The 20,571-nt window shown below is 66.3% G+C and overlaps 4 protein-coding genes across 4 annotated transcripts in view; 3 read left to right on the top strand and 1 right to left on the bottom strand.

Moving 5' to 3' along the window:
* Positions 1 to 288: 288 nt before the first annotated feature.
* GAA (alpha glucosidase) lies at positions 289 to 6,202 on the top strand. Its single transcript, XM_058817322.1, has 19 exons — positions 289 to 672; positions 829 to 974; positions 1,267 to 1,432; positions 1,789 to 1,885; positions 1,967 to 2,086; positions 2,233 to 2,351; positions 2,469 to 2,600; positions 2,704 to 2,814; positions 2,947 to 3,060; positions 3,149 to 3,233; positions 3,321 to 3,438; positions 3,577 to 3,710; positions 3,820 to 3,971; positions 4,283 to 4,431; positions 4,511 to 4,652; positions 4,838 to 4,936; positions 5,092 to 5,256; positions 5,415 to 5,567; positions 5,825 to 6,202. The coding sequence occupies exons 1-19, from the start codon at positions 289 to 291 to the stop codon at positions 5,882 to 5,884; spliced, it is 2,646 nt and encodes an 881-aa protein (XP_058673305.1). The 3' UTR covers positions 5,885 to 6,202.
* Positions 6,203 to 6,397: 195 nt separating this feature from the next.
* Positions 6,398 to 9,556, bottom strand: SGSH (N-sulfoglucosamine sulfohydrolase). Its single transcript, XM_058817405.1, has 8 exons — positions 9,400 to 9,556; positions 8,902 to 9,062; positions 8,718 to 8,823; positions 8,403 to 8,553; positions 8,056 to 8,212; positions 7,855 to 7,936; positions 7,507 to 7,710; positions 6,398 to 7,265 (listed from the first exon to the last, which is right to left on the bottom strand). The coding sequence occupies exons 1-8, from the start codon at positions 9,485 to 9,487 to the stop codon at positions 6,706 to 6,708; spliced, it is 1,509 nt and encodes a 502-aa protein (XP_058673388.1). The 5' UTR covers positions 9,488 to 9,556; the 3' UTR covers positions 6,398 to 6,705.
* Positions 9,557 to 9,573: 17 nt separating this feature from the next.
* SLC26A11 (solute carrier family 26 member 11) lies at positions 9,574 to 17,707 on the top strand. The gene is made up of 16 exons (XM_058817181.1): positions 9,574 to 10,170; positions 10,450 to 10,642; positions 10,792 to 10,877; positions 11,356 to 11,435; positions 11,560 to 11,702; positions 12,100 to 12,275; positions 12,401 to 12,473; positions 12,812 to 12,862; positions 13,141 to 13,201; positions 13,555 to 13,610; positions 13,902 to 14,042; positions 14,980 to 15,107; positions 16,031 to 16,130; positions 16,306 to 16,442; positions 16,874 to 16,951; positions 17,633 to 17,707. Exons 1-16 carry the CDS (start codon positions 9,574 to 9,576, stop codon positions 17,705 to 17,707), a joined length of 2,175 nt encoding a protein of 724 aa, XP_058673164.1.
* Positions 17,708 to 19,256: 1,549 nt separating this feature from the next.
* The window catches only part of RNF213 (ring finger protein 213), a 45,675-nt gene continuing 44,360 nt past the window's right edge, over positions 19,257 to 20,571 (top strand). Inside the window, exon 1 of the mRNA XM_058817130.1 lies at positions 19,257 to 19,344. The gene's annotated coding sequence lies outside the window, so the exon portion shown is untranslated. The remainder of the gene's footprint in view (positions 19,345 to 20,571) is intronic.

Raw genomic sequence — 20,571 nt, 5'->3', positions numbered from 1 at the left:
TACAATATTTACTTTGCCGAGTACAATGTTTATTTCAGCCGTACCATTGTAATGCGTTCGGTATGTTTCTGTTTACGTTTCACTTTCCCTGCCCCGAGCAGCTCCGCCTCCCCGCCCCGCCCCGGTGGAGCCACGATTTCCCGGCGTGGGGGCGGCATTGGCGGGGCCGGCGGCTCCGGGGCCGCGCGGTGTCGGTGCCGGTGTCGGTGTCGGTGCCGGTGCCGGTGTCGGTGTCGGTGCCGGTGTCGGTTCCGGTGCGTCCCCGCTGCCGGGAGCGCGGGCCGGGCCATGGGGCCGGGCCCGGGGCTGGCGGCTGCGCTGCTGGCGCTGCTGCTCCCGGTCCTGGCCTCGGCTCGGGGCCCCGGCGCTGCCGCCTGCGAGGTGTCCCCGAGCGGCCGCTTCGACTGCGGCCCCGAGCGGCTCCTGTCGCGGGCGGGCTGCGAGGCGCGGGGCTGCTGCTACAGCCCGGGGCCCGGGCCGCGCTCCGGGCCCGGCCCGCCCTGGTGCTTCTTCCCCCGCGGCTACCGCAGCTACCGCGCCGAGAACCTGACGGCCACCGAGAGCGGCTTCTCCGCCCGCCTGCGCCGCCAGGCCGCCGCCTTCCTGCCGGCAGCGGTGGACGAGCTGCGGCTGGAGCTGGCGCTGGAGACCCCGGCCCGCCTGCGCTTCACGGTGCGGCCCGGCCCGGCCTGAGCCTCCCGGTGCCCGTTCCCCGCTGAGCGCTCTCCCCGCAGCTCCGGTGCCCGGTGCCCGTTCCCCGCTCTCCCCGCAGCCCCGGGCCCGGCTGCCCGGTGCCCGTTCCCCGCTCGCTGAGCGCTCTCCCCGCAGCTCCGGGACGCCGCCCGGCCGCGCTATGAGGTGCCGCTGGCCACGCCGCGGGTGCACGGCCGAGCCTCCTCCACGCTGTACGGGCTGCAGGTCAGCCAGGAGCCCTTCGGCCTCGTCGTGTGCCGGCAGAGCAGTGGGAGAGTCCTGTGAGTGCCCCCGGTGCCCCCCGAGGGATTCGGGACGGGAACCCGCCCAGCCCCGCAGTGCCGGGATGGCTGCAGGGACGCTCCGGTGACACCAGTGGGGTGGCTGTCGGGGCTTTACTTTCACTCCCTCTGCAGTTCCATGGCTGGGCAGGGAACCAGGAATCCCAGAGCTCACCCAAAACTTGTTTTCATTTCCCATGGTGATGAGCACCCGTGTCCCTGCCCCACACCGGTGTCCCCAGCTCGGTGCCTCCCTCCCGGCTGTTGGCCGAGTGTCCCTCTCTCTCCGCAGGCTGAACACCACGGTCGCACCCCTCATCTTCACAGACCAGTTCCTGCAGATCTCCACCTCCCTGCCCTCCCACTTCATTTCGGGGCTGGGGGAGCACCTGACCCCGCTGTTCCTTGACACAGCATGGACCAGGGTCACCCTCTGGAATCGGGACATGGCACCTGCGGTACGGAGCGGGGCTGAGGGAAGGGGACACAGATTCATCTGAGCTCCTGGGGGTGCCCTGCGGCCTCTCCTGGGGCTGGGGAGATGTGTGTGTGCTGGTTCAGCCCAGCCGTAACACTGCACAAACCCATGGCACCCCTGTCCCCAGCCCAGGTTTGTCCCCCTGGAGCTCTGTGCTGCCTGGGAGTGTTTGCAGGGCTCTGGCTCAGGGCAGGGCTCGGCTGAGGTGACAGAGTTGGGAGCACAGCCCTGGGATGGCACCTGCAGCCAGTGCTCCTGACCCGAGGCCAGGGTGGTCGAGTGGGTGTGGGGATCTCCAGCAGAGCCTCACTGGCCCCACATTGTGCTCTGCTCCAGCCCCACGTCAACCTCTACGGCTCCCACCCTTTCTACCTGGTGATGGAGGACGATGGTTCAGCCCACGGTGTGTTTCTGCTGAACAGCAACGCCATGGGTGAGTCCTGTGGGGCACTGGGCATGGGCCTGGCACCGTCCTCATCCTCAGCTTCCTCCCCTGGCCCTTGTGCCTCCCCAGACGTGCTCCTGCAGCCCAGCCCGGCCCTGACCTGGCGCACGACAGGAGGGATCCTGGACTTCTACATCTTCCTGGGCCCTGACCCCAAGAGTGTGGTGCGGCAGTACCTGGATGTGGTTGGTATGGCTGAGCCATGGCTGGGGTGCCGTGAGCCATGGGGCACTGCAGGGCTCTGCGTGGCACTGCAGGGCTCTGGGGGGCACTGCAGGGCTCTGGGGGGCACAGGGCTGGGCTGTCCCTGCCAGTACCCACCCTCTGCCCTCCAGGGTTCCCCTTCATGCCCCCGTACTGGGGCCTGGGTTTCCACCTGTGCCGCTGGGGCTACTCCTCCACAGACATCACCCGGCAGGTGGTGGCCAACATGACAGCAGCTCGCTTCCCCCTGGTAGGTCCTGGCTGCTCCTGGGGGCCTGGGGGGCTGGTGGGAGCCCCTGGGGTGGGGGTCCCACAGCAGCATGAGGGGTCCCTGCTGCTGCCCAAGCCACGGTGCCTCCATCCACAGGACGTGCAGTGGAACGACCTGGACTATGCAGATGCCAAGAGGGATTTCACCTTCAACAAGAAAAGCTTCAGGGACTACCCTGAGATGGTGCGGGACTTCCACAGCCTCGGGCTGAGGTACATCATGATCGTGGTGAGTGGCACGGGCAGCCTGGCACGGGTTCAGCTGCCCCAGGGCGGTGATGAGGGCAGGGCTGGCCGTTCCCTGCTGCTGCCCTGGCTTTGTGCCCTTGCAGGACGCTGGGATCAGCAGCTCGGGGCCCCCTGGCACCTACAAGCCCTATGATGAGGGCCTGAGGCGAGGGGTGTTCATCAGGAACGCCACGGGGCAGCCCCTGGTCGGGAAGGTGCGTGTGGGGAGCAGCCCCTGTGCCCACAGACAGGGCTCGAGTGGCTGCAGCACCCCCAGAGTGGGGGAGAAACCTCCGGGGGGCCGTGGGGGAAGGTGGGGGCTCTGCCCAACGCTCTCCCTCCTGCAGGTCTGGCCAGGCCCCACGGTGTTCCCAGACTTCACCAACCCAGAGACTCACGAGTGGTGGCACGACATGGTGAAGGACTTCCACGATCAAGTGCCCTTCGATGGCATGTGGCTCGTGAGTGGCGCTGTGCAGCTGCTGGCGCTGGCTCCTGCCCTGCGCTCTGCTGGCACCGGGGCCATCCTGTCCTTTCCTGCCCTCCCAGGACATGAACGAGCCATCCAACTTCGTGGAGGGCTCCCAGGACGGCTGCCCCAACAACAACCTGGAGCATCCCCCGTACGTGCCAGGTACAGGAGCGGGTCCCAGCCCTGCCCAGGGCTCGGGGGAGCCGGGAGGAGCCCGGGGATGCTCTGAACTCCACCTGTCCCCTGCAGGTGTGTTCGGGGGCCGCCTGCAGGCCGGCACCATCTGTGCCTCCAGCCAGCAGTACCTGTCCTCTCACTACAACCTGCACAGCCTGTACGGGCTGAGCGAGGCCGTGGCCTCCCACAGGTGAGCCTGGGGCTCCTGCACAGGCTGGGGTGCAGAGCTGGGAGAGACCCAGCGTTGGTGTGGAGCACAGGGCACTGTGGGAGCCCTCAGCCCCTTCCCCAGCTGGGGAGGGGCTGAGCAGACCCCTCCCATTGGCAGTGCTCTGCTGAGGGTGCGGGGCAAGCGTCCCTTCATCATCTCACGCTCCACCTTCGCCGGGCACGGCCGCTACGCCGGGCACTGGACAGGGGACGTGGGCAGCGACTGGCAGCAGCTCTACTACTCCATACCAGGTATGTATAGCTACCTGTGGGCACTGGGGTTCACCCACAGCCAGGGGCGTCTCCGCTGGCTCCATGCCCGGGTGCTGCAGAGCCCTGGTGCCCTCTGTGCCCTCCGCAGAGGTGCTGCTCTTCAACCTCTTCGGGGTGCCCCTGGTGGGTGCCGACATCTGCGGCTTCCTGGGCGACACCAGCGAGGAGCTGTGCGTGCGCTGGACCCAGCTGGGAGCCTTCTACCCCTTCATGAGGAACCACAACGACCACGGCACCCGGGTGAGCCCTGGGAGCCCCCACCCACCGGGCAGGGGGCTCTGGGCCCAGCCAGGGCTGCCCTGCCAGCGTGGGAAGGTTCAGCTGCAGGGCTGTGTGCCCCAGTGCTGGGAGAGTCCATCCTGCATCCCTGAAATGTGCCCTCCGTTCGTTCCTCCCCGCGTGGACTGATCATCCCCTGGGCTGAGCATCTCCTGGGGCCGTTCCCCTCCCTGTGAACTGAGCATCTCCTGGGGCCGTTCCCCTCCCCTGGGACCGTTCCCCTCCCCGTGGGCTGAGCATCTCCCCGAGCTGTTCCCCTTCCCCTCCCGCAGCCGCAGGAGCCCTTTGCCTTCAGCCCGCCGGCCCAGGCTGCCATGAGGAACGCCCTGCGCCTCCGGTACTCGCTGCTGCCCTTCCTCTACACGCTGTTCCACCGGGCCCACAGTGCCGGGCAGACCGTGGCACGGCCCCTGTTCCTCGAGTGAGTGCCAGCCCCGTGGGGCTCAGTGGGAACACCTGCAGGGTGTCCTGGCACTGCCCTCCCTCCCCTCCTTCCCCAGGTTCCCCACAGACCCCAACACCTGGGCCGTGGACCGCCAGCTCCTGTGGGGCGGGGGGCTGCTCATCACCCCCGTGCTGGAGGCAGGACAGACCAAAGTCAGCGGCTACTTCCCAGCAGGGACGTGGTACAGCCTCGCAGGGGTGGGTGCTCCTGCTGTGCGTGCACAGGGGGCTTTGCCGTGGCACCTCGTGCCCGTTCCTGCATCCCACCAGCCCCCTGGGGCTGTGTGGGTCTCGTGCCTCCCCTGCCTTTGCTGGTGGCCATTTGATGGCTCTGGCACTGGGGCACCTTGTGCCTGCTCTCGCCTCTCTTTGTCCCCATGCAGGACTCCACCATCCACAGCAAAGGGCAGTGGATCCTCCTGCCAGCGCCCTTGGACACCATCAATGTCCACGTCCGTGCAGGGCACATCCTGCCCCTGCAGGTGAGCCCCCTCTGCTCCCTGGTGACACCACGGTGACCTGTCTGAGCAGCCTGGGAGGGCACTGTGCCCACACTGCTGCCAGGACAATGCCAGTGCTGCAGGGCTGGGGGCATGGCTGTGGCACTGCCCCAAGCTGTGCCTGTCCCATGCCCCAGGAACCTTCCTTCAGCACTGCCCAGTCCCGTGGGAAGGGCATGGCCCTGGTGGTGGCGCTGACCCCGGACGGCTTCGCCAGGGGAGAGCTGTTCTGGGACGACGGGGACAGCTGGGAGACCTTTGAGAGGGGCGACTACACCGAGCTGCTCTTCCTGGCCTCCAACGTGAGCACGGGGAGCTGCTGGCAGGGGCTGGGCAGGGCTCCTGTGGCCCTGGCACACATGGGTCCGTTCAGGGACACAGGGTGCCATCTCCGTGTGCCGTGGGTGCACGAGGGGTGGCTGAGGGCTGGCAGCACACGGTGCCATCCCCGTGTGCCCAGGACGCCGTGCTCAGCCAGCTGCTGCGGGCCAGCGCCCACCTGGACGGGGTCCTGCTGGAGGCTGTCACCGTGCTGGGGGTCACCAGCCCTCCCCGGCGAGTCCTGGCCAATGGTGCCATCGTCAGGGACTTCTCCTACCGCAGTGACACCCAGGTGAGTGCTGGCTGCCAGCCTGGGCAGGGCTGGAGGCCAGGAGGGGACCTGGAGTGCAGCTGTGGGGTCTGGCCCCAGCAATGGCACAGCCCAGGCCACGGGTGCCCTTCCCGGGGCATCTGTGGGACCAGGGCTGTGCCAGGCTGTGGCTCTGTGGGATCGCTGCAAAGTGGGGCCAGGACTGTGCCAGGCTCTGTGAGGGGAAGAACTCTGGGCTCTGACACCCCTGGCTGCTCTCACCTTCCTTCTCCCCTCAGGTGCTGAAGGTCCCTGTGTCGCTGCCCATGTGGGAGCAGTTTGTGATCTCCTGGTCCTGACCAGCGTGGGTCACAGGGAGAGGCCACGCTGCTCCCCTGGAATCTGAGGCCAAATCCATCCCATCCCCTGTACTCTGAGTTGTCCCTGCTCTTCCCACACTCCTGGCCTTGTTCTCCCTCTGGCTGATGGAGGGGTGTGCACGGGACTGGCAGAGGGGCCTTGCACAGCCCCCAGGGACAGGGAAAACCTCACCATCATCACATCAGAGGGAAAAAAACCCAAGTGCCTTGTGAGACAGCAAACCAGTTACTCTGGGGACTGGTAACTGGGGCACAGACTGCAGGGAGTTCCTGGCTGTGGTTTTGGGGAGGAGGATGTGCAGGGGCTGAGGGAGTACTGTGAATAAAGCTGCTGTTTACTGGGAGCAGACCCAGGCTGTGTCCTTGTCCCCTCTCTGGTCCTGAATGTCCCCAGCTCTGCCCCTTGAGGGCTTTCCCTGTTCCCCAGAGCGCTGGGGGTCCCCAGCTGTTCCTGCAGCCCTGGCTGTGCCACAGAGACCTCGGTCTGTCCTGCTGCAGGGTGTGCTCAGCTCCAGGTGAAAACGGATCCTTGTCCTCCAGAGGCTTTATTGAGGAGCAGCTTGGGCCTTTGGCTCCTCCAGCTGAGAGCCAGGGCACCAGGAATCCTCAGTGCTCTGGGGCCAGGCAGCGTTGGCAGCAGAGGGCAGAGCTTAGTGGTGTCGCCTGGGATTTGGGACCAGCCCGTCGTGCCCCATGGGAACACAGCGCCGTGGGGGCACAGGTGGGGCGTGAGCCCCATGAGAGCGCTGTGGGGGCACAGGTGGTGTCCATGCACACCCCTGTGGGGGCACAGGTGCCCCTCACAGCTCGTTGTGCAGCGGCTGGCACCGGGGGCTCAGTTTCTCCTCCAGCACAGCATCGGGGGCACACACCCAGGGGTCCCCGGTGTCCCACTGCCACTGCAGGAGCTGTGCCCTGAGCAGCTGCAGCACGCTGGCGTAGCGGGGGTCGGGGGCCAGGTTGTGGCTCTCGGCGGGGTCCTGGCTGCAGTCAAACAGCTCCCAGCGGGCTCGGTAGTAGTACTGCTGCAGGCTCCTGTTCCAGTGCGTGGGCTGCCCCGCCCGGGTGCGCCCCAGCAGGTCCTGGAAGGTGGGTGACACGTACAGGTCCTGGTCGATGGGGAAGGGCATCCTGTAGTGGAGGTTGTGGATGAGGCGGTACTGGCGGTGCTGCACGGCTCGCATGGGGTAGTACATGGTCACCTCGTGCTGGCTCTGGCTCAGGAAGGCCGTGGCCCAGGGCTGCTCCGACTCCAGGGCTGGCAGCAGAGACTTCCCAGTGAGCTGCACACGCCTCTCGCCAAAGATGCTGTAAGCAGGGTAGGGGATGGAGAACCAGTCCAGAATGGTCGGCGTCAGGTCTGCAGGGGAGCAAAAGGGTGAGAGCAGGGACAGGCGCCGTGGGAGGAAACTCAGCCCCAGAGAGGGGCAGAAAGGTCCCCAGGGATGGCGTCCCTGCAGGGAACCCTGTCCTGTCCTCCCTCCTCTCCCTTCCCTGCTCTGGCCCTGCCAATGCTGAGGGCTCGGGGCTGCCCCCAGGGCCAGGACCCTGAGATTTGGTGCAGGGAGCAGCCCCCAGCCCCAGGCACGCTCAGCTCTTACCCAGGAGGGAGGCGAAGGCCGGGCTGACCTGCCCCCAGCGCCGGGGGTGCTCGGGGGAGGAGAGCAGCAGCGGCTGGGCGGTGCCCGAGCGGTACAGGTTGGTCCTGCCCCCGGGGAACGGGATGCCGTTGTCGGAGGTGTAGATCACCAGGGTGCTGTTGAGGAAACCGGCGTGGCGCAGCTCCTGCAGGACCAGCCCGATCCCTGTGAGAGAAGAAACAGAGCTCAGGGGGCAGGGAGGGGGTCAGAGCTCAGCCCCAGCCTGGCCAGATCCCTGTGAGAGCAGGGACAGAGCTCAGGGGGCAGGGAGGGGGTCAGAGCTCAGCCCCAGCCTGGCCAGGCTCCCACCTTGGTCCATGCGCCCGATGGTCGTGTACTGGGCAGCCAGGTCCTCCCGGGCAGCCGGCGTGTCTGGGACAAAGGGAGGGACCTAAACGGAGACAGGCAAAGGGACACATGGCTGACACAGGCCCCTCTTGCTGTGACACTGGGGACAGTGACAAGGTGGCTGCCACCATGTGCAGCCCCACACGTCCTCACAGTTCTCACCTGCACTTGCTCTGGCTGGTAAATCTGTGGCTTCCAGTCAGGGATCCAGCCCATCCCGCTCTGTCCGTTGCCAAACTTCTCACAAAAGGGCCCATACTGGGGCTGGGAGTGCCCGCAGCGGTGAGGGTCGTGGAAGGCAACATAGAGGAAGAAAGGCCTAGGGGTGGAAAGGGGGGATGTGGAGGGGGTGAAGCAAAGGGGTGCCCAGAGACCTTCCTGGGCTGTGCCACGGTGAGCTGGGGTCAGCAGGACTCCCCCCACCAAATCTGGATATGGGGGGACCCTGTCTGTGACCAGCTGGGCCATGGGGACAGACAGCCCTTCCCAGGACAAGGGGGCAGCCTCACCTCTCGTCCTGGCTCTGCAGGAAGCGCCGGACGAGCTCCTTGATCCGGGTGATGTTTCTCCCCACCTGCAGGACCGAGTTGTTCTCCTCTGTGTAGGCAAAGTCGAAGGGGTACACAGCCCCCGGCCCCACGTGCTTCTTCCCAATTATCCCTGTGAGAATGCAGACAGCTGCTGTGGAGGAGCAGGGCTGGGAGGGTGTGCTGTCTCCTCTCTGCAGGGACAGCCACAGGTCCAGGGAGCTCTGTCAGTGGGGTTTGGTTTGGTGCTCCCTGCCTGTCCCAGCTCCTGCCTGTCCCAGCTCCTCCAGCCCCTACCTGTCCGGACGCCTGCATGGCTGAGCAGCTGGGGCAGGCTCCTCACGCCGTCGAAGGAGTTGAAGTGATGCACGTCCTGGTGCAGCCCGTACATCCCGTTCTGGTGCTGTGGGTACAGTCATGGTCAGACCAGGGCTGCCAGCCCAGTTCCAAAACACATCCAGCCGTGCCCGTGAGCCCCTACCTGGGGTAAGCCGGTCAGGATGCTGGCCCGGCTCGGGGAGCAGCTGCTCACGGAGGTGAAGGCGTTCTGGAACACCAAAGCGCGCCGGGCCAGCGCGTCCAGGTTGGGCGTGTGGATGGCAGAGTTGTTGTAGGCGCCGCTCTCGAAGCCGCCGTCATCGGCTGCGGGACGGGAGTGGGGTCAGCCCGGGGGTGTTCCTGGGATGAGCCCGGGGGTGTCCCTGGGGTCAGTCCGGGGGTGTCCCTGACCGGGAGCGGGGTCAGCCCGGGGAGGTCCCTGGGGTCAGCCCGGGTGTGTCCCTAACCGGGCTCGAGGGACACTGATGGCACCGGGAGCATCCCCGGGCTGCGGGTGCCCCGGCCGGTGCTGCGGAGGGGATGCAGCGGAGGGGATGCAGCGGAGCCCGGGGCCGTCCCTCCCTCCCGTCCCCGGGATGCCCCCAGCGCCCAGTCCCGGGCAGGAGGGTCCGGGCCGGTTCCGGGACCGGGCCGCACTCACCCAGGAGCAGCAGCACATTGCGGGTCGGGGCCGCGGCTCCGCCGGGCGGGAGCGCTCCCAGCAGCAGCAGCAGCGCCCAGGGCCGCATGGCACCGGTACCGGCAGCACCACCAGCACCGGCAGCGGGGACCGGCCGCTCCTCAGGCCGCCCCGGCTCCTCCTCACCCCGGTCACATGAGGCGTCCCGGCCGCTCAGATCCGGGGCGGGCGGAGCTGCGGGCTGTGTGGCCCCGGCGGCTCCGCGGTGTCCCGCTCCGCCCCCGGTACCGACCCGCGGGGATCCCGCTCCGCCCCGGTACCGACCCGCAGGATCCCGCTCCGCCCCCGGTACCGACCCGCGGGGATCCCGCTCCGCCCCGGTACCGACCCGCAGGATCCCGCTCCTCCCCCGGTACCGACCCGCGGGGATCCCGCTCCGCCCCGGTACCGACCCGCAGGATCCCGCTCCGCCCCCGGTACCGACCGGCGGGGATCCCGCTCCGCCCCGGTACCGACCCGCAGGATCCCGCTCCGTCCCGGTACCGACCCGCAGGGTCCCGCTCCGCTCCCGGTATCGACCCGCAGGCTCCCGCTCCGCCCCGGTACCGACCCGCGGGGGTCCGGGCCATGCCGGGGTCCCGGTGCCCGCTGCCGGCGCTGCCGGTGCTGCGCTGGCTCCCGCGGTACTCCCGGGCCTGGCTGCCGCTGGACGTGCTGGCCGGGCTGGCCGTGGGCCTGACCGCCGTGCCCCAGGCGCTGGCCTACGCCGAGCTGGCCGGGCTGCCGCTGCAGGTGCGTACCGGGCCCGCACCGGGACCCGCGGAGCTCCGGCCGGGTGAGCCGGACCCGCTCCCGGGCAGTGCGGCGGGCGCGGCCGGGCTGGGCAGGGCCGGGTGACCAAGGGCTGGGTGACCAAGGGCTGGCGCCGTGCACTCGCCCATTCCCCGGGCGCGATGCCACCCGTGTGCCAAGGGCCCTGCGGTGACCCGAGACCAGCCCAGCCCAGTCCGGGCCGTGTCTGGCCTCTCCCGGCTCCCAGGGCTGTGCCAGTGCCCTTCTGTCCCCCTGCAGTACGGCCTCTACTCCTCCTTCACGGGCTGCTTCGTGTACTGCCTGCTGGGCACGGCCAAGGACGTGACGCTGGGTCCCACGGCCATCATGTCCCTGCTGGTGTCCTCGTACGCCTTCCAGCAGCCCGCCTATGCCGTCCTGCTCGCCTTCCTCTCGGGCTGCATTCAGCTGGCCATGGGGCTCCTGCGCCTCGGTGAGATGCCCTTGCCGTGCACTGATGTGTTTGGGATATTGCTGCACAGCCTGGAGCTGTTCCTTCCTCCTCTCTGCTCCCTGGACACTGGCACTGTCCTGCTGTCCCGCTGGGGTCAGGATGTGCTCACCGCCTCCCATCCCATGCAGGATTCCTTCTGGATTTCATTTCCTGCCCGGTCATTAAGGGGTTTACCTCAGCGGCTTCCATCACCATCAGCTTCAACCAGGTCAAGGTAGGACCTGCCCTGTCCCGGTGCCTCTGCAGCTCTCTCCTGGTGCTGTGCAGCTGGGACATTGAGCAGGGGCTGGGCCGTGTGCTTGGTGCGGGGGGAAGGAGCCCCAAAGGTGCTCGTGGTTCTGCTGGGTCCCTGAGCGCCCTGCTCGGAGCAGACCGAGCCGAACACCCTCTGCTGGTGACCTGCTGGTGGCAGCCAGGACACCAGCAAAGCCGGGACATGGCATCGGTCACCTGCAGGAGGCACTGGGCGATGCTCTGGCACGGTGGGTTTGCAGATTTGGGAGCTGGGGGTGGTTTGCAGCCCCGGGAGCCCCTCGCTGGCCTCGCAGGGACCCGAGGCTCTGCTGGGCTGCCACACTTCCCTTGTGGTTAACCCAAATCAGAGCCTCTGGCAGCAGCTCCAGGCCGGTGTTGGCTAATGGCTGTGGTCACGGGGCTGGGCTGGGCTGTCAGCAGCTTTTCTGCCCGCACAGAACATCCTGGGGCTGCAGGGCATCCCGAGGCAGTTCTTCCTGCAGCTCTACGAGACGCTGAGGAGGATCGGGGAGACCAGGTCAGCCCCCCCTGCCCCGCTCCCCATCCCTGGGGCTGATTTCTCGGCTGTGACACAAACCCCCTGCCCTCCCCTCTGTGGAGCTCTCAGGCGTGTTTGGGTGGCACTGCTGCGCCTCTTGCAGGGCTGGGGACGCGCTGCTGGGGCTGAGCTGCCTGGCAGCGCTGGCAGGGCTGCGGGCCATGAAGAGCCACCTGCCCCAGGCTGTCCCCACGGCACCGCTGGCTGTCAGGATCAGCCACCTGATTGTGTGGATCTGTGCCACAGGTGTGTCCCCTGTCCCCTGCCTGTCCCCTCCCGGGCTCATCTTTGGGTCGGGGAAGGCAGAGCCTGAAATGGGAAAGGCTGGTGGGGGCCAGGACCTGGAGGTGGGGCAGGGAGGAAAAGTGCCAAGGCTCCTGTCCCTGTGTCCCTTCCTAGGGCTGGGCAGTGCCCAGCAGCTCGGGTACCATCTCCTGCCCCTTCCTAGGGCTGGGCAGTGCCCAGCAGCTCGGGTACCATCTCCTGCCCCTTCCTAGGGCTGGGCAGTGCCCAGCAGCTCGGGTACCATCTCCTGCCCCTTCCTAGGGCTGGGCAGTGCCCAGCAGCTCGGGTACCATCTCCTGCCCCCTCCTGCTGCCCTGGGCTCGGGCAGGGCTCATGGCTGCTCTCTCCACTTTGGCAGCACGCAATGCCCTCGTGGTCCTGTTTGCTGGCCTGGTGGCTTACTCCTTCCAGGTGATGGGCTGCCAGCCCTTCAGGCTCACGGGCAGCATCCCCCAGGGGCTGCCACCCTTCCGGCCACCACCCTTCTCCCTGGCAGTGCCCAACGGCACCATCCCCTTCCCCAGCATGCTGCAGGTGGGTGCTGCCACTCCCAGGGGCTGCCCTGCTGCCTGTGCAGGGTCCCAGCCCCCCTGACCCTCCTGGATCCCTCTCTGACCCCCCTGGATCCCTCCCTGACCCCCCTGGATCCTCCCTCCCAGGACATGGGCGTCGGGCTGGCCGTGGTGCCGCTCATGGGGCTGCTGGAGAGCGTGGCCATCGCCAAGGCTTTTGGTAGGGCTGTGCCAGGGCCCTGCCCTGGGCTCCCAGGGGGGCTCTGTGGGGGCTTGGGGTGCTGGGGAGGGGTCTCTGCAGGGCTCGGGGTGCTGGGGAAGGTGCTGTTCCTTTTGGGGCGCTGGGAGGGACCGGGCTCAGTTCCCAGCATGGGCTGGCAGGAGGGGTCCTGGGGTGCCCAGCTGAAGTTTGCCCAGGAGGTGAGCGTTGTCTCGGGGTGCCGCTGCGCCCAGGGGTGCCAGGACAGGGCCCACGCTGTGCCATCACTGCTGGTTCTGCTCTGTGTGCCTGGCAGGTGCCCGTGGGAGCCTCGGGCCAACGCCAACCTCTCCTTTCAGCCTCGCAGAATGGCTACAGGATTGACCCCAACCAGGAGCTGCTGGCTCTGGGTAAGAGCTGCTGGCTCAGGAGGGCAGGGGTGGGACCGGGTGTCCCACAGCCCCTGGGCTGCCTGAGATCCCATCTGGGCAGCTCTGCCTCCCCCTGAGCTTCTCCCTTCCTTACCTGCGTGCTGCCCCCACCCCAGGCGTTCTCTCAGCTCAGGAATTTCCAGAACAGGCTGAGTCAGTCCTGCAGGGCCAGGGAGGGGACACAGACACAGCAGTGCCCCTTTCCTGGGGACACAGACCCAGCAGTGCCCCCCAGCCCCTCTCCTTTGTCTCCCCAGGTGTTGCCAACGTCCTGGGCTCCTTCGTCTCCTCGTACCCCATCACGGGCAGCTTTGGCCGGTGGGTAGCACGAGGGGAGCAGGGCACTGGTGGTGGTGAGGGAGCTCTGCAAGATCCTGAATGCTTATGTGCCAATGGCCACCTTCCCTCCTCGAGGGCCACCTCCCTTCCTGCTGTGCAGTCCTGGAAGCTGGGGGCTTGTTTGTGTTCCTCCCTCTTCCCTGACAGGGCAGGGGGTTCTCCTGGGTGCGGTGTGGGCAGGGGGCAGGAGCAGCCCCAGCCCTGCACAGCCTGGCACAGCCTGGCACGGTGGGTTTGTGTTTCGGGATGGCAGTGGGGTGTGGGCAGGGGGCAGGAGCAGCCCCAGGCCTGCACAGCCTGGCACAGCCTGGCACGGTGGGTTTGTGTTTCAGGACAGCAGTGAATGCCCAGTCAGGGGTCTGCACCCCCGCAGGAGGGCTCGTCACAGGTACAGTCCTGCCCTGTCCTCAGGGAGCACTGGGTGTTGGGTACCCGTGGGTGTTTGGGACCCCTGGGTGCTGGGTACCCCTGGCTGTCAGGGACCCTTGGGTGTTGGGGTTCCCTGGGTGCTGGGACCCCTGGATGTTCAGTACCCCTGGGTGCTGGGTACCCCTGGGTGCTGGGTACCCCAGGGTGAGGGGTCCCCCTGGGTTTTGGGGCTCCCTGGGTCTGGGTACCCCTGGGGTGTTGCATACCCCTGGTTGCCGGGTGCCCGTGGCTGAGGGTCCCTCTCCCGCAGGTGCCCTGGTCCTGCTGTCCCTGGCATACCTGACCTCTCTGTTCTATTACATCCCCAAGGCAGCGCTGGCTGCTGTCATCATCTCGGCCGTGGTGCCCATGTTCGACGCTGGCATCTTCTGGAGGCTCTGGCGGGTTCAGAGTGAGGGCAGGGGCAGAGCCCCAGCAGCCACCCCTGAGCTGGGACTGAGCCCCTGCAGGGCTCCCCTGCCCCTCTCACACAGAGCAGGCTCCTCTCCACCCCAGGTTTCCCATAGCAGGGTCACAGACATGCAGATCCTTAAAATAATTTAATCCTGGTGTCATAGCCAAATAACAGAATGACAGCTCAAGTTTCTGAGGAGGGATCCAGAACAAAGGAGCCTGTGAGCTTTTATCCTTTTATCCCCTCATAAACATGCAAAGTCTGGGGCTGGTCTCTGAGTGTCCCATCACTGTGAGTGTCCCATCATTGTCTCTGAATGTCCCATCACCATCTCTGAGTGTCCCATCATGGTCTCAGAGCATCTCTGAGTGTCCCATCACTGTCTGAGTGTCCCATCACTGTCTCTGAATGTCCCATCATGGTCTCTGAGTGTCCCATCATGGTCTATGAGCATCTCTGAGTGTCCCATCACTGTCTCTGAATGTCCCATCACCATCTCTGAGTGTCCCATCATGGTCTCAGAGCATCTCTGAGTGTCTCATCACGGTCTCAGAGCATCTCTGAGTGTCCCATCACTGTCTGAGTTTCCCATCATTGTCTCTGAATGTCCCATCACCATCTCTGAGTGTCCCATCATGGTCTATGAGCATCTCTGAGTGTCTCATCATGGTCTCAGAGCATCTCTGAGTGTCCCATCACTGTCTGAGTGTGCCATCACTCTCTCAATTGCCCATCATGTGCTCCAGGGTTCCTGGGTCCTTTGTCATGCAGAGGGGGCACTTCACAGCCCCTCCCCAGGGCTCCCACCCTGAGCTCAGCCTGCAGCTCCACCGAAGCTGCCCCAGCCACCTGTGTAATGCAGAGCTGGCACTGTCACCGAGTGCCCTGTGGCACCAGGAGCAGCCACAGCCAGCCTGGCCTCTCTCTCCTGCAGGGCTGGACCTTGTGCCCCTGTGTGTGACCTTCCTGCTGTGTTTCTGGGAGGTGCAGTATGGAATCGTGGCTGGGGTGCTGGTTTCTGGGCTTCTCCTGCTCCACTCCATTGCCAGGCCCCCAATAAAGGTGAGCTTCTCCCTTCCCCCCTGCCCTCGTGCTGGTTTTCCCAGCTTTTCACAGACGGGGCAACTGAGAGGATTTTTAAGGGATTTTATTCCATTATCAGTCCCAATGAAGGGTGAGACATGAGATGTAAAACTCAGTGCCATTCCATCAGAAGCCAGCCTGAATCCTGGGTACAATCCCTTATAAATTATTTCCAGCCTATTAGCTTTTGCCACACAATGCTGCTGTTAACAATGCATCTTTCACAGCTGTAATTCTCCAAAATGTCTGGTCTTTTTGCAAGGCCATCGTTTGAAACTTGTTGAAACTTGTTTCTAGTTCAATCTCTCTCTCAACAGTGTCATCTCTATCCCATGGTCTTCCTAAGCCAGCACCCCTTATCTCAGAGTTTGCACGCGCTTGTGCAGGACTGTGTGAGCTTTCTGTCAGGTTTTGAGAATCCTGACAGATCCATTTCTCACACCCTTGGATGTGGCAGGGAGCTGGGAGGGGGCTCCTGAGGGCAGGGAGATGCTGGGGTGCAGGATGCTCCTGACCTGCCATGGGCACAGCACAGGGACCCTTCTAAAGGAGCAAGAGGAGGGGAAAATCCTCAGGCTGGAGAGCAGGAGAGGGAAAATCCTTAGGAGAGAGCCGGAGAGAGCCCAGGCGCTGCTGGTGCTGGGCTGAGAGCTGGAGGGGTTCCCTGAGGAATGGGGGCTCCTGCTCCTCCCACTCCATCCAGGAGGGCAGGGAGTGACACGGGAGCTGTCCCTGATGGGGAGGTGACAGCCCTGAGCCCCTGTGCCTGTGTCCCTGTTTGGGGAGGTGACAGCCCTGAGCCCCTGTGTCCCTGATGGGGAGGTGACAGCCCTGAGCCCCTGTGCCTGTGTCCCTGCCCTTGGTGGTGACAGCCCTGAGCCCCTGTGCCTGTGTCCCCCCAGGTGTCAGAGGGGGCCGTGCTGCTGGTGCAGCTGGGGAGCAGCCTGCACTTCCCAGCCGTGGAGCACCTGAGGAACTCGGTGTGCAGCCGTGCTCTGGCAGGTACAGTGCTGCTGGCTGGCCTGGGGACACGGCTGTCACCTCCCGTGGGTGGCGGGAGCCGCCCAGGCCCTGCGCTGCGTGTGCCAGCGGTGACAGCACTGCCCCACCCTGGCAGCCCTGCCCTGGCTCTGGGACCCCTGGCTGCTCGCTGGGACATGACCTTGTGTTCTCCCAGCAGCATCCCCAGCTCGCCCTGTGCTGCTGGACTGCAGCCACGTCAGCAGCGTCGATTACACAGCAGCGCTGGGGCTGGCAGAGCTGCTGCAGGAGCTGCACGGGCACGGCCTCCCGCTGGCCTTCTGTGCCCTGCAGGTGTGTGGCACCTTGGCCGTGGTGTGAGTGTGGCTGATGGGCTCTGTGCTGGCCTCTGCTGTGGCGGCTCCATCACCATCCCGAGCACCTTCATCTCACAGAGCTGGGGCTGGGGGTGCTGGGATGGGCTGAGGGTGCTGGGATGGGCTGGGGGTGCTGGGGTGGGCTGGGGGTGCTGGGATGGGCTGAGGGTGCTGGGGTGGGCTGGGGGTGCTGGGATGGGCTGAGGGTGCTGGGGTGGGCTGGGGGTGCTGGGATGGGCTGAGGGTGCTGGGGGTGCTGGGGGTGCTGGGGTGGGCTGGGATGGGCTGGGGGTGCTGGGATGGGCTGAGGGTGCTGGGATGGCTGGGGGTGCTGGGGTGGGCTGGGATCTCTGCCCCAGGGGATGGGAAGGGGCCAGCACTCCCCAGCCCAGGTTTCTCTGCCCTCAGGAGCCCGTTCTCCAAGTCCTCCTGTCTGCAGACATAGAAGGATTCCAGCATTTCCCCAGCAGGGAGGAGGCAGGGGAGGCTCTGGCTGCTCTGCCAGGATGGGGTGAGTGTGGCTCTGGGGACACCCAAGGGATCTGACCTGTCCAGCTGCACAGCAGCACAGTGGGGGCTGCAGGGGGCTGGGGGTTGAGCTGGAGCCCCTCCCAAGAACTGGGTCTCCCCAGCGTTGGGGATTCATGTTGAGCTCTGGTGGTTCAAGCCAGCAGCAGCTCAGCACCACAGAGCCCCTCACTCCCCATTCATAGAGGTGGGACAGGATCAGAGAAAAGGTAAAACTCTTGGGCTGAGATGAGGCACTTTAACAGGACAGAAAAGGAAAATGACAATAACCATAAAGGAATATCCAAAGCCAGTGATTCACAAGGTGCTTGCACAGCCACCCCCTCAGCAGTGGCCAGACCCCTCGGCCAGATCCCCCCAGCGTTTCCTTCCATGCCCTGTGCTCTGCAACCTCCTCTGGGCACTGGGGCAGCTCTCCTGGCTCTGCCCCTGCCAGCTCCTCCCTGCCCGGGGAGTCCTTGGCTCAGTGCAAGCACTGCTCGCAGCAGCTGAGCCATCGGGCTGTTATCAACAGGAGCCTCATCCTGAACCAAACACAGCTCTGAAACAGCTCCTGGGAACAAGAAAATGCCCTCTGTGCCGGGCAGAGGCAGGATGTGAGCCTTGCCCTGACTCTGCCTCCCCTCTCCTGTCCCAGAGCGGTGCAGGGAGCTGGGGGGCAGCAGGGCAGAGCCCCCCACCAGCCCTGCCAGGAGCACCGGGCTCATCCAGTGACGCCAGTACGTCCTGTGCCACCCCAGTGACACCAGCACCGTCCCTGGGAGCCAGCTGGGCACGGGGCTGGGCTGTCCCCATGTCCCACGGCGAGATGGACAGAGCAGCGCCAGCCCAGCCCCACACGGGCTGTGGGACAGAACTGTTCCCTGTCACAGTGACCAGTGCAAAGCCACCCTCCCTGCAGGGAGCTGCTGGCATTTTTTAAACTACTGTTTTAATTCTGGACCTTTTCCACATTCTGGGCTGCTCCAGTGGTGACACAGGGGGAGCTCTCAAAGTTTCCAGGGCTGCCGTGCTGCCCTCCAAGTGCCATGGGGCTCAGCCTCCAGCTCTGGGAGAGGGAGAACGTCTGGGATTGTGCTCCTTACTGATTTTTATCCTTCCTTACCTTTTTTATCCTTCTCTTGTCTGTGGGGTGTTGTGCCAAACGCTGCCCTGGGTCAGGGCTGGGCTCACCCTGGGGTGCAGCCCCTGGCCTGGGCCCTGCCGAGGGGACAGGCACGGTGACACCAGGCTGTGCCATGGGGACAGCACCTGGTGGGGCTGGGCAGGGTCGGGAATTCAGTTCCCCAAACGGCCCTCGGGACATCGAGGGTGCAATAAATCAGAAACTGCTAATGACTCAGTGTGATCTCTGCCTTCCTGAGGGAAATCTTTTTCCTGTTGTGTGGGGAGTTATCTTCTGGTGCTGCTGAGCATGCCAGGGAATAGAAACTGAAAGCAAACTGGGGCGGTACTGGTGGGGTGAGCCGAGCCCGAGGGCACGTTCTGCACAGCTCCTGCTGCCAGAGGTGCTGGAAGGGCTGCACATCTGCCCGGGAGCTGCATACCTGCCCCGGAGCTGCACACCTGCACAGGAGCCTCACACCTGCCCCGGAGCTGCACACCTGCACAGGAGCTGCACACCTGCTGGGGCTCCGGGTCCTGCCCGGGCTGCACTGAGCTGTGAGTTCCTTGCTGCACCATGGGGATGCCAGGAGGGGGATAACGGGGCCATGGGGGTAAAACAGGCTGGTTGTTTAGGAATGTGTGTGTGCTCAAACCTGTGTGAGCACTGCTGGCGGGCAGCGCTGCTGGGAGCCGTCTTGGGATGGGTCCTGGTGGGCTCCGGGAACTGTGCCCTCACTTTTGAGTGCAGAATCCGCTTTTGGCTGTCGGGATCAGCACAAAGCGCTCTCCTCCAACACAGCTGCCCTCCCTGCTGCTGCCGGGCCTGTCCTGTGCCCTGCCGGCCGGGGACACCGGCACCGGGCACGGGGGGATGCTCGGGGGGTACCGGGAGAGGCGGGGGACACCGGCACCGGGCACGGGGGGATGCTCGGGGTACCGGGAGAGGCGGGGGACACCGGCACCGGGCACGGGGGGATGCCCGGTGGGTACCCGGAGAGGACCCCCAGAGATGCCCGGCGGGATGGGGGCCGGGCAGGGCGGGACCCGCCGAGAGCCGCCCGGGGCCGGGGTTGGCCGGGATTGGCCGGGATCGGCCGGGGCGGGGCTGGGCGGGGACCGTGACTGCAAAAACGAAAGTTGGCGGCTCGGCGGAGAAACGAAACTTGTCCGGGCTGGACTGTGCGGAGCGGCGGAGCGAGCGGGCGCTGCAGGTGCCGATGCCCGTAGCCGTGCCCGGTGACTCGGTGAGTCTGCTGCCGGGGCGGTGGGTGAGTGGCGGCACGGGACACCGGGCCTGGGGGGCTGCGGGGCGGGGGCAGCCGCGGCTCCGGGTCCCGCTGCACCCTCCGGTGCCCCCCGATCCCCGATCTGCCCGGAGCCCTCCCCGTTCACCTGGGACGCCTCTCCCCTGTGTATCTCCCCGGTTCTCACCTGTGTCCCTCCCCGGTTCCCGCCCTCGGTTCTCCTCGTCTCCCTCCCGGTTCTCCCCGTGTTCCCCGCGGTTCTCCCTTCTCCCCGGTTCCCGCCCCCGGTTCTCCCCGTGTCCCTCTCCGATTCTCCCCGTGTCCCCCCCGTGCTCTCCCTGTGTCGTTGCCCCCCTTCCCCCCCGGTTCTCCCCGTGCCCCCCGGAGCCGCGCTAGCCCCGCCCGTCACATACATAACTGACTCATTTGCATACAACCGCTCCTTCCCCACGCCATTGGCTCATCCACCCTGCTCGTTTGCATATCTCCCGAGGGGGCGGAGAGCCACCAATCCGCGAGGCGCGAGAGCGGTTTATTTGCATACAGGCCCCGCCCGTTGGGCAGGCCCCGCCCAGCCGGGGTCGGCCCGGGCAGCGACCCCCGGCCATGGCTCGGCCCAGCCCGGCGGAACAAGGCTCCGGGCCCGGCGCAGCCCGGCCGAGCAGCCCCAGGCAGGGCTCCGGGAAGGCGAGCCGGGTCCCCGGTGGGAGCACGGGCCCTCAGCGCGGGGGCGCGCTCGCTGTTTGTGTTGGTTTGCCTTTAAGCGCTGTGGTTCCTCTCAGCTCCCAGCCCGGCTCTCCAGCATCGCTCCCTGACAATAAAACGGGCAGAGGAGGAGGTGACGCGGCTGTGCTGCCTCACGCTGTGTGTGCCGGTGTTTGTGTCTGTGCCCCGGGCCTGTCTGTCCCCCTTGACTGCGGGGCAGGGCCTGCCGGGGCCTGTGGGGCCGCGCTGGGCCCAGGGACTGGGCCGGGCCGGGCCGGGGCCTGCCCACGCTGGCCGGGGCCTGCCCACGCTGGCCGGGGCCTGCCCACGCTGGCCGGGGCCTGCCCACGCTGGCCGGGGCCTGCCCACGCTGGCCGGGGCCTGCCCACGCTGACCGGGGCCTGCCCACGCTGACCGGGGCCTGTCCATTGACCGGGGCCTGTCCATTGACCGGGGCCTGCACACGCTGACCGGGGCCTGTCCATTGACCGGGACCTGTCCATTGACCGGGGCCTGCACGCT

This window comes from Ammospiza caudacuta, chromosome 19 (genome assembly GCF_027887145.1).
Source record: "Ammospiza caudacuta isolate bAmmCau1 chromosome 19, bAmmCau1.pri, whole genome shotgun sequence".
In the NCBI taxonomy this organism is placed as follows: Eukaryota; Metazoa; Chordata; class Aves; order Passeriformes; family Passerellidae; genus Ammospiza; species Ammospiza caudacuta.
This window is presented reverse-complemented; position numbering and strand designations above follow the sequence as displayed.